The 12,550-nt window shown below is 43.7% G+C and overlaps 1 protein-coding gene across 6 annotated transcripts in view; it reads left to right on the top strand.

Moving 5' to 3' along the window:
• BICC1 (BicC family RNA binding protein 1) overlaps nt 1-12,550 on the top strand; it is a 342,816-nt gene that overhangs the window by 289,292 nt on the left and 40,974 nt on the right. For all 6 annotated transcript variants that reach the window (XM_077454137.1, XM_077454135.1, XM_077454133.1 and 3 more), the window contains exon 16: nt 10,016-10,055. In XM_077454137.1, coding sequence (XP_077310263.1) covers nt 10,016-10,055 — 40 coding nt within the window. The remainder of the gene's footprint in view (nt 1-10,015; nt 10,056-12,550) is intronic.

Below are 12,550 nucleotides of genomic sequence, written 5' to 3'. Positions count from 1 at the left end.
GCATTGAATGCATTTGATGTGTATCCTAATTTTCTTGAATGGGTCATGTTTGGCAGTGGTACTGGCTGCAGAATGACCAGAGCAATAATTTTTGCTGCAGAATAGCACAGAATAGTGGACAACCTAGTTGGCTGCCTTTACAGTTAAAAGGGGGGAGGCGCATTGAGAGCAAAACACAGCTCAGCTGCCTCTTTTTAACATCCCCAAATGCAACTCCAAATTAAGTAAGTCAGTTATCAGAAAGTTTTAAGCTAGAGGACATATAAAATCCAATCTCCATGAATATGGTATTTTTGAAAACAAGATTGGGAGATACCAAATGAGAACAAAGTCAGAATAAAAAGTCAGAATAAAAATCTATCAATTTTATTACACAAAACCTTGTCATTAACACAATAAAATACATTACTTATATACATTTACATATTTTTGTATTTATTGCAAAGTTTCTTTATCATATCTGTTTTTTTTTTTTTTCTAATTTTTATTTGGTTTTTCAAAGGTATAAACCTACATCTACCATTGTAGAGGAAAAAAGACATCGTAGATAATAATACAGCATGTATTAATCAAATTAGACCGTAACATAAAAAAAAGGTGTACAAGTTTTGCATCCACTCTAGTACTTAGTCTACAACTATACTCTTTACATAACATTGTTTTAAGTGCTATCAAATCAAGATAAGCTTCAAAACTATCCATCAGTTGAGTTAGAGGGACAACAAGAAGGGAAAGGAAGAAATAGATAAAGGAAGGAATGATGAATTGGGTAGTAACCGTCGAACTTAATCATTCTGTAATATACATGGGGAGAAAGAAATTAAGAAGGGAAGCTAGTCTGCAGACAGGGTAGAAAAGAGAAAGGGAAGGAAGGAGAGGGGAAGGGGAGGTTGAGGAGAAGAAAGTTCTAAAGAATGAGATGGAGCTGGGTGACAAAATCTGATATGGACATTAAGGCATGCTAATGGAATTGGACTTTCCACGCTTTCCAAACGTTAGCTTGTTTCATACCATTATTTGACCTTTTGAAGCAATTGTGTTTCAAGTACACAATTGGTTTTTACAATTGTAATTACTTCCGAGAGATTTGGCACTTCATCAGATTTCCATTTTTTTGTTATTGGTGATCTGGCAGCTAAAAGAATGTGCGTAACAATCGTACGATAGTGGGGAGGGAAGAGTTCTATTCCCAGGTTTAGCAGGCCCGGTCCAGGCTCAGAAGATGATATAATTCCCGTAATAGAGGAGATCAATCTGAATACACTTTTCCAGAAACTAGTCAAGTGTCTGCAAGACCAAAATGTGTTTAAGGGTGCCCACTCCTCCACACCCCCTCCAGCACAGATTAGAGCGCCCAACGGAGAATTTAGACAACCGGTATGGTGTGAGATACCATCTCAGGGCTATTTTTTGATACAACTCCCAATGATTAACACATTTAGAGGCCTTGTAAATTGAGTTAACAGCTATTTGCCATTGTTTCATTGAGTATAATTTCCCCAGGTCTCCTTCCCACTTCAGATATGGGGAGGATCTAATGAACACATTCTTGTGCTGGAGGAGGCCATAGAAGAAAGAGACACCCCTTACATTTACATTCTTGTTCATATAGAATTTCCAAACATCTTTATTCAGATATAACTGATGCACAGGCAGTGAGCGCAGGAGATGGGATATTTGACCAAATTTATAGATCTTGCTCCGCTCAAGATCATATTCAGCTTGAAGTACCTTGAAGTCTTTAATCTGTCCCTCAGAGAGCAAGTCAGATACTAGGGTGATGCCCTTCAGTTGCCAGCTTTGGAGAATGAGATTAGGGATCGCTTTAGTGAGCAGCTCAATACCCAGGGGGACCGTAATCACCCCCGGCTCCAGTGTGTCGACCCGCGGGAGGCTCCTCCATGGCCAAAGAGAGGCCTGTAGTGTGAGAGGTAGTTGTCGTAGAGGGAAGGGTCTCCAGCGGTTGAGCCACAAAAGAGCAGGAAGGTCCTTGGTCGTAGACATGAATTCCTCAATGTCTCGCCAAGGGGAGGATGACCGCACATCAAACCAAGTCTTGAGCTGAGTAAGAATACCCGCCCTAAAGTAATCCTGTAGCTCAATGTGTCCCATACCTCCCGCTTTCCTATTTTTGATTAAGAGAGTTTTAGAGCACCTTGGTTTTTGTGCTCGCCATATGTAACCATGTAGAAAGGTGTTGAGTGACTTGAGATGAGTGGCTTTAAGTGGAATGGGAAGGGTGCGAAACACATACAGAATCTGCGGGAGCAGGAGCATTTTAAAAGAGGCTAGGCGTCCCGACCAGGTCAGTTCGGTTTTAGCGATACGTTTAGTCTCAAGGGTTAGTTTTTGGAGTAGCAAGGAGTTGTTTATATCTGCCAATCTATTAGGGTCCGCTGTTATCTGAAGTCCCAAGTAAGTTATGCTATCTGATTTCCACGAGTATGGGGAGAGCTTTTGCAGGTTAAGTTGAAGCTCCTGTGGGATAACTAAGGGGAGTATAAGGGATTTGGAATCATTAACTTTATAGTATGAAATTTTACTAAATTGATCTAATAGAGATTGGGTATGGCGTAAAGATGTTGCGGGGGAAGTAATGAACAGGATGATATCGTCTGCGAAGAGGTTTATTTTATGACGCTTGTCTCGGAAGGAAAACCCCCGAATGTCCGGGTGGGCCCTAATCTGCTCAGCCAAAGGTTCGATAAGCAAATTAAAAATTGAGGGAGATAGGGGGCACCCCTGTCTGGTACCATTAGTTATATTGAAGGACTCGGAGAGAATATTAGAGGTATACACTTTCGCTGAAGGAGTTGAGTATAGGGAAAGTATAGCAGAGAGGATAGGGCCCCTGAATCCAAACCTAGCGAGAGTGGACCACATGTAGCCCCAATGTATTCTGTCGAACGCCTTCTCCGCGTCCAAAGAGAGGAGCAGAGAAGGCGTTCGACAGACCCTCGCATGGCACACAATATCTATCACCCTTCTAGTGGCATCAGATGCCTGCCGTCCCTGGGTGAACCCTGACTGGTCCGGGTTTATAAGTGTGGGGAGTATAGGAAGTAGTCTTTGGGCTAGAGTTTTTGCATAGATTTTCACATCAGTATTTAGAAGTGAGATTGGGCGAAAATTAGGTGGGGTATCTGGGGATTTGCCCGGCTTAGGAATAGTGACAACATAGGCACTAAGCATCTCAGGGGGAAATGCAGACGAGGTATTTGCCTGGCATAAACAGCTTGTAAAGTTGGGGACAAAATTTCAGCAAACTTACGGTAATATTCACTTGGAAGGCCATCAGGACCTGGAGACTTGCCTAATGGTAGGGATCCAATGACTCTCTGAATCTCTGTCTGTGATATTGGGGCATTGAGACTTAGAAGTTGGTCTTCGGATAATTTTGGAAGTGAAACACTATCTAGGAAGTTTTGAATATCATCTGTAGTGGGCTGTGAGGTTGTGGGGTCCAAATTAATGTTGTATAGGGAGGAATAATATTGGGCGAAAGAATCTGCTATATCTTTAGGATTATATATCTTTTGTTTGCAGGGTTGAGTAAATAAGGGATGGTGGTTCGAGCTCTATGTTCCTTCAAGCGGTGTGCTAGATGTTTACCTGCCCTATTACCCGCTGAATAGTGCGTCAGCTTAAAATAAGCAAGAGTCCTGTTATGGTTTTCTAACAATAAAAGTCTTAGTTCAGATCGAAGTGCGTCTATTTTATGCGCTATTGTTTGGCAGGGGGTTATTTTATTCTGCAAATTTAGTAGATTGATATCCCTTAGACGATCTAGTTTTAAAGATCTTGCTTTCCTGAGTCTAACACTAGCCTGTAGTAATAAACCCCTCATAAAGGCCTTGTGTGCACACCAGAGAACCATAGGAACACCCACCGAATCAGTGTTAAATAGAAAAAACTCTTTAAGGCTACTAGTGATTTCCCCCATAAGTGTTGGGGACCCAAACACCTCGGTGTTCGCCCTCCAGACACCGGATACAGGATGGTTGTTCCCCTCCGCCGCCACAGCAGACACCGGGGCATGATCAGACCAAGAGATGCTGTGGATAGCGGAGGAGGACACCGCCTGAAGCAAGAATTTATCCACAAGTATCATATCAATCCTTGAATAAGTATTGTGCCTGGATGAGTGAAACGAATAGTCTCTCATTAGAGTGTTGACATCTCCAGATGTCGTACAGTCCCTCCTCATGAAGCAAACGTTGCAATGAAGGAAGGGGTCTACGAGACCTAGTAGTAGTATCTATTGTAAAGTCAGCAGTAATGTTACAATCCCCACACAGGATTAAAGCTCATTGACGAACTTCATTGACTCTCTTGAGCAGACGTTGAAAGAATCTTATCTGGTGGGAATTAGGAGCATACAAGCTCACAATGGTATAGATTGTTGAATTGAGCGAGCCTACCACAATAAGGTACCTGCCCTCTGAGTCCGCTACTGTGAGGATGTGGGAGAAAGCAACCGAGTCCCTGATAGCAATCAGGACGCCTTTGCGTTTATGGGCGGCAGAGGCATAGAAAAGATGTGGGAAACGCTTGTTGCGAAATGGCGGCGGGTCAGAAGCAAGGAAGTGCGATTCTTGAAGGCAAAACACATCTGCACGGAGCTTCAGAGCCTCCTTCCATGCAGATGCCCTCTTTGCTGGATGATTCAAACCGTGTACATTAAATGAGACAAAGTTCAACATTGTGAATTAGTAGAAAGTGAAGTGTACGTCGGTCAGCATACCTTCGCTGCTCCGAGAACATCTCCAAAGGAGCACGAACGTCCAAGTTCAGCTTGTTGTATTTTCCTGGGCAGCAAGACCTTGACATCGCAGTTTCCATCTCAAGGAAAGGTACGGTGATTTCCGGGGAAATAGGAGGCACAAGGAAGGAGAGGACAAGGAACACAGGGGTAAGTCCAGTGAGTGAGGAAGCAGAAAATTAAAGGAAAAAGAAAAAAAACAACAAAGAAAAAACAGTATTGAAACTGTGGCTTGAGCCACACGGATAAAAAGAACGATTCACCTGAGAATCTGGGCATATTTTCTGCCTAACCTAGAACTAGCAGGGGGACAAAAAACTCACGAAGTTCAACAAGCAGTCGTCGAGAGCATAAGAAAGTAAAAAAAATGAAAACTTAAGTGAGAACGCATACCAGGACTCGTATATTGCGGTTCGCAACTTTCTTTTTACGTGATACTACTTGCCAAGTATCATGTACTGGCGGTTTGGTCAGTGGAGTTGGAGTACCCTCTGTTTGGGTAGGGAGGATATCCCATAGCCTGAGTAGGTCCAAACCATCCTTGAGGTTGTCAATGACTGTTGTTTGGCCCTCTCTAGATATGGAGAGTTTACATGGATATCCCTATCTGTATAGGATAGCATGGTTACGGAGGGAGGGCCTTGGTAATAGGCAGTAGTGCTTTCCTTTTTTGCATTGTGTGCTGCGACAGGTCAGCGAATACCTGCAGACTGGCATAACGCTCAGGCGGTTGTTTGTTGGTCCGGAAGGCTGAAACAAACTTCTCCTTTACTTGAAAAAAATGGACCCTCATGAGAACATCTCTGGGGACATTGTCCGGGATATGGGGAGGTTTTGGCAGGCGATCTGTCTATAGCCAAGTCAGAGACCGATAGGTCCGGAAGGAAGGCACCCAGCAACTCCTGGGCATATTGCAGTAGTTGCCCTGGTAAGATCAGTTCAGGGACACCTCTCAATTTGAGATTGTTTCGTCTAGACCTGTCCTCTAAATCTGTGACCTTCATTTTAAGCCATGCCACTTCATCCGATTGGTTATTATGTGCGTCCACCACTGAGTTTATGGTGGCCCACAAATTCCCCCATTTTGTTTTCGACATGGTCGATGCGGGTCCCTATTGCAGTGATATCTGATTTAAACCCCCTCATGCAGTCCATGATATCCGCGTGTATGGTGCTACGCATTGAGACTAACATTTCTTTGAGCGTGGTATCAGACACCGGCTGGTTGGATGTGGGAAATTAGTCTATGGTGTCCGAGATCTCTCTAGTGTCCTCCAGCTGGTCACAGTCTCCACTAACCTGTTCCGCGCTGACAGTGTCCGCCATCCGCGGCTTGGATTTTGCTGGGCTGAGGGACAAAAGGGTGGATGCCCCCGGAGATCTATTCGGCGATCGCTTATGCGCTCCCGGACTGGACGCCTCCGATCTGGAGGCCGTGAGGTTCCGCCCGCGCCATCTTGGACTAGGCCTCGGGGATTCCGCGGAAAGAACTGCGGCAGTTTTTTGAGTTGAGGCAGACCCTTACGTTTGCGGGTCATCTCGCTGCGATGGGTGGGGATTACAGTGCCCGGCGATGCCAGTCTCAGCTTGTCTATCGGTCCTAGTGTGCAATGTAGGCTCTCGTTGGTACGGAGCTTCTGCTTCACGCGTCCATACACGAACTTTGTTCTCGTTTTGGCATATTTAAAGTCCCACTACTTTGTTTTCAAAAATACCTTAGTCAGTAAACACAACAGTTTACCTCAATTACTAGCATTTAGAGCAGTGTTTCTCAACTCCAGTCCTCAAGGCGCCCCAACAGGTCACGTTTTCAGGCTTCCCAATATTTTGGACAGGTGATTTGATCAGTTTCACTGCCTTTGTAATTACACAGCCGTTTCATCTGAGGGAAATCCTGAAAACATGATTTAGAGGATGATTGTGTATATTTATATACGTACTTATGACAATTTACAGGTCTGCTTTTTTTTTTTTTTTTTTTTCCAGCTTGGGTGATGTTTTGTACCTATGGAGCAGTTAGAGGAAGTAAACCCTGATGGGTTTTACTTCCTCTTTTCCCCCTGCAAAGTAAAAGTATAATGGGCTAGTATGCATCACATACTAGCTCAGTATGTACTTACCTGCAAAGGAAGCCCACAATGTCACCGCTGTGAAGAAGCCTCCATCTTCACCCCTCTTCCTTCCAGGGCCACGGACTCCGGCTCCGACTGGCCAGATTCACGTGACGTCACTTCTGCGCATGTGCAGGAGCCACCAGTCACAGCACAAGCCCTTTAGAAATGGCATAATTGTACCCTTTCTTCAGTGCGCGTGCGCCGATGATGCCGGCGCAAGTGTGTATGGTAAATATCTCCCAAACCGTACAGGTTTAGGTGATATTTAGAGTACCTACGAGTAAGCCTTAATATAGGCTTACCTGTAGGTAAACGTGGTCTGTAAGGGTTTACCGCCACTTTAATTATTGCCTCAAATTAGTGCTCTTAAATTACAAATTAATTAAGCAGTTTATAAATCTTTGGACAACTTTTGCTGTTGTCCCTGGCATCAAATTTTTCTGCACACAGTGCCTCTAAATGCCTTCTCCATTGCACTAAATTTAACACTTATGACTGTTGTAGAGACTGGCCTAGAAGATAGAAGGCACTCAAATCATGCATGCATGTCTAGCTGTTCACTGATGCCTATGGCCAGCTTACTGCTACCCAAAGTTTCCCTATTATGGTTGACCTCGCAGGCATGATCCAGCCACCTAGAGATGTTTTTTTGGAAAATTGCCCACCTGCATTGTTTAGTCATGGGGTGGAGGAGAGCCGGAGACCATCCTTGGTATGGCTATGGAAAACAATAGTGATCTGCCAAAGAAATCAAAACTGTTCTTCCTGAGTTGATTTTTAAAGGTTTCTAGTACATGTAGAAATGAAAATCCTCACCCCATCTAGCTGAAGTCTGTTAGTTCAGGCAATCATGTCTACGATACAAGAAAGTTACTCAGACGCTGGATGGTCACTTTTCACTAGCTACAATTTCTACTTCTGTGGGCGATGTTTGTGCTGAGTTTTAGGTGACTCTACCTGCTTCATAGGAAAGGTTTAACTGGAAATTTCCTGGTAATAGCCATGTCTTGAGAAACGTAGGCTAAGAGCTTGAGTGTGTCGGATATGGCCATTGGATAAAAGCATGTATATATGCATTGGGAAAATAACTTTTGTTAGTACCCCTTTGCTGCCTTTATCCTGTGGCCAACTTCACTGTGAATTGTAGATACATTTCTCTAATCCATTGGATTTGAATACAGTAATAGAAACACTTAATGGGAAGTATTACAGGAAGAAAATAGGTGAAGGATATTAGGCTATAGCAGCTCATTCATGTAGATCATTCATGTAGATCTAAACTGTTGCTCGCGTGCTGGATGTGGCCCTGGTGATGGGGCACTGGTCCCCCCCCCCACTGACACCAGTGATGGGGCACTGGTCCTCCCCCCCCCCCCCACTGACACCCAAGCCTATGGCATTGTTTACTCCATTGATGCCAGGGCATTTACTGCTCCCACTGGCCACAGTAAGGCCCCTCTAAAGTGTGAAGGGCAGTAAAATGGTCCTTTGTTTCAAAAATGTTGAGACCCCTGATGTTGGAGATAGAATTTATATCTATATTAAGTCCACAAAGCTCTGTGGGGCATAAAGAAACACCAAGACTGATTTGAAAAAATTGCTTTAAACCTAACCATGGTGAGCATTAAAAATGATGTTTCATTGAATGCTACCCATACAAATTCCTGTGACTGCCCCATCTCTACATACACATTTGGGCCCAAAATACATCCTTGGGAATTAGACCAATTAGCCTAACATCAACAGTATGTAAACTCTTGGAGGTGATAAGGGACTATATGCAAGATTCTAGTAATGAGAACAGTATCATTAGCAGTAATCAGCATGGATTCATGAAGAATCGTTCTTGTCAAACCATTCTATTAACCTTCTATGAGGAGGTGAGTTGGCATCAAGATAAAGGAAGGCCTGTGGATGTGGGGTATCTACATTTTGCAAAAGCATTTGACACCGTTCCCCATAAATGTTTACTGTACAAAATAAGGTCCGTTGGCATGGACTATAGGGTGAGTACATGGATTTAAAACTGGCTACAAGAGGGAGTTCAGAGTGTGGTGATAAATGGGGAGTACTCGGAATGGTCAGGGGTGGGTAGCGGGGTTCTGTGCTGGAACCAATCCTATTTGTTCATAAATGACTTGGAGGATGAGGTAAACAGTTCAATCTCTGTATTTGATGGACTCCAGGGATAAAGCGAAAATTCTAATCTTCAAGACTCTGGTCCGTCCGCACCGAGCGTATGCTGTCCAGTTCTGGGCACTGGTAATCAGGAAGGATGTACTGGAAATGGAGGGAGTACAAAAAGGGCAACAAAGCTAATAAAGGGTCTGGAGGATATTCGTTATGAGGAAAGGTTGCGAGCACTGAACTTATTCTCTCTGGAGAAGAGACGCTTGAGAGGGGATATGATTTCAATATACAAAATACCATACTGGTGACCCCACAATGGGGATAAAACTCTTTCGCAGAAGAGTTTAACAAGACATGTGGCCACTCATTAAAATGAAAAGAAAAGAGGTTTAACCTTAAACCACGCAGAGGGTTCTTTACTGTAAGAGCGGCAAAGATGTGGAATTCCCTTCCACAGGTGGTCTCAGCGGGGAGCATTGATTTTAGTTTCTAGAAACTATTAGATAAGCATGTAATGTAATACTGACAATCTGACATAATCACACAGATGGGTTGGACTTGGACTTGTGTGTCTCTTCAACCTCACCTACTTTGCAACTATATAGGACTCGTTATTGTAAAGGGAGCTTTTTATAACCAGGCTTAACCAAGATATCGGTACTAAAGTAAATATGCTTTACAGATTCAACTGTTTGCTTTTTTGTGCCTAACAGCCCTGTGAAAAGAGATATAAAGCTGATTGAATTAACTTTTAAAGTATTCACCTGTGTACATTGTGCAGTAGTGAAATGTACATTAATCTTTTACAAGCACAGGGTAGATCTAAATAGATATATTGCATATGGGTACAATAACACAACATTGTGCAGTTTAAACAGACCATGCTGAGTTGCTGATGGACATGTTTCATTGCAAAATTGCTTCGTTTTTATACTCTAGATTATTGTCCGTGTGTGTGTGTGTGTGTGTGTGTGTATATATATATTTTGACACCATTCTTTCTTTTTAGGCATATGATTATGAACAAAAAAAGTTGCTGGCAACAAAAGGTAAGTGGAGAAAATGTATACAAGTAGTAGAAATGGTAATCTACTTAAATGTACTGATTTTAAAGGTAACTTATGGAGTTGAATAGCTGGTGTCTTTAGAAATTAGAATATACAACAGAGCTGCTGGTTCTGGCACCTTATGCTGTATCCATCCTCTCCTGTGGCTCCTGCTGAGACCCACTCATCTGCCTACAAAACCCGCTCAGAATGCCTGCACACCCCGTCGCTGACGTTGCTAGTTCACCAGAAGCTATGGATCTCTTTGTGGACAAAAGCAGTCCACGCGGACTACTCCATTGAAGGTTCCAGGAAATGGAAAGCCTGTCCTGAACTTTTTCAGCAACATCTCAAATATACCCTGGCATATCCTGCCACTCTTCGCCTTAGAGCCTCAAGCGGGGAACAACTTTCTTTCCAGGACCTCTGAGGCTAAGGACTTTCTACACTCCCTGAACCTGGAGGCAGAATCCAATATTCCTCCCAAGGCCTAACCTCCATCTTGCCCCCTCAAACCAGTGGAGACCAAGGAAAGACCCACCATCTTGCACTGTGAAGGGGCCTAAATCCCCCCATTAAAAGACTAAAAATCCTCTGTCACTTTTAAAAGGCTAAAAACAGACATTCCCCTATTACAAGAATCCCATCTGACATCTCAAGACTTTGATCTCATGAAGAAGCTCTGAGTGGACACACTTTTGGGCTCCGATGCAGTAGGTAGAAAAGGCGGCGTGCTGTTTCTAATCTGTAAATATCCCCCTTGTGAAATCATATTGCTAGACAGTGACACCCATAGACTGTTTGTTTTATTACAGCCCATCTTCAATTAGGTAATAGGGAACTTTTGATTTCAAACGTGTATGCTCCCAATAGTCCTGGTAAACAATTCTTTGCAGCTATGTCCACTAGACTCCTAAAACACCCTCAGGTCCCCCACTTGATGGGAGGCAATTTCAATTATATTCTACAAGCAGCAGAAGACAGGTCCACTCCCAAACGCCCCTCTAAAATGGCTAAGAATGTTAACCCAACTTACCTTGCCTCCGCCGTGGAATAGATATGCTTTGCTGACCTCTGGAGGTTATTAACCCCCCCCCCCCCCATAATGTTTTTACTAGAATTGATTATAGCTTTGGCACAAACAATATTATCCCCATGATCTCCAATGCTGAGACACATTTCAGACCCTGCCCCGATCTCAGTATTCCTCGAACATTAGGTTCATACTTCTAAGCCACGTTTTTGGCAATTCCCAGCCTATCTGTCCAATAAAGCAAATTTCCAAGCCTACGTGGCCAGAGCATGGGACGAATTTTCTTCTGCAAATTCCACCCATGCAGTCAATCTCAACTTGTTTTGGGAGGCAGGCAAGGCTTTCAAATGCAGCTTCTTACAAGAAACATGCACTATTGAACTATTAAGAGGCTAGCCCCTGCCCTAAAATTGCACAAGGATCCCTCTCGTCCCAGTACACCATAACACAGAGCAGAATGGCATGCGGCCAAGCGAGCTTATGACTCGTGGGCAGACAAAATGGAGCTGACCAAACAGGCATATGCTGACGCCACTCTCCATAAATTTGGAAACAAATTGGGCAAGCTTTTGCCTAGATTATGTAAGGGCCCTCATCGCCCCATGTTTATAACCTCGCTTCCTGATACCGAGGGTACGGTTCAATCCCTTCCACAGGAGGTCAACAGTCATGCTAATATTTTACGCCTCCCTCTACACCAACAATCCCATAGATAAAGCAAATTACCCAGAGGTTCCTGGACAAAGTTCACCTTCCCAAAGTGGAACCTCACCAGGCTCTAAACGCACAAATATCCCTGACAGAAATCTCCTTAACTGTACAACACCTAGCTCCAAACAAAGCTCCTGTCCTGACAGATTCTCAAACGAGTTTTATTAAACACTCCCAAGACCTAGTTAAACCTACCCTTTTCCAAGTGTACAATGAAATATGGTCTTGGGGTTCCTACCTACCCACTTGGAACCAAGCCACCATCAAACTTTAGTCAAAGAAATGGAAAGACCCCTTAGAGCCAGGCTCCTATAGGCCCATCCCACTCCTGAATCTGGATGTTAAAAATCCTCTCCAAAATAGTAGCAACCAGGCTCGCCAACATCCTCCCCTCCCTGATTCACTCTGCTCAATCTGGTTTTGAGGGGAGAGGAGAACAGCGACCCTAAACATCTGTAAGTTAATGATGGTCCTGGAACACGCCAAATTGAAAAATGTGGCCATCGTCGCTCTGAATGCAGAGAAAGCCTTCGATGTGCGTTTCGACTGGCTGTCTAGTTCTCGCAAAATTGGGCTTTGGTCCTTTCAATCACCTTTTTCAAATGGTGTATGCCTCTCCATTGGCCAGATTGGTGATGGCAGGCTTATTATAATATGAAATTCACCTCTACAAAGGCACTAGGCAGGGCTGCCCCCTCTCTGTTACTATTTAATTTGGCTCTTGAATCTCTCTAGATAATTAGCCGAGAATGCC

The sequence above is a fragment of the Lithobates pipiens genome, unplaced genomic scaffold (assembly GCF_037356315.1).
Source record: "Lithobates pipiens isolate NorthernLeopardFrog02 unplaced genomic scaffold, aLitPip1_a1.2 Scaffold_25, whole genome shotgun sequence".
Lineage (NCBI taxonomy): Eukaryota > Metazoa > Chordata > Amphibia > Anura > Ranidae > Lithobates > Lithobates pipiens.
The sequence above is the reverse complement of the archived record's forward strand: the minus strand, read 5'-3'. Positions and strand labels throughout refer to the sequence as shown.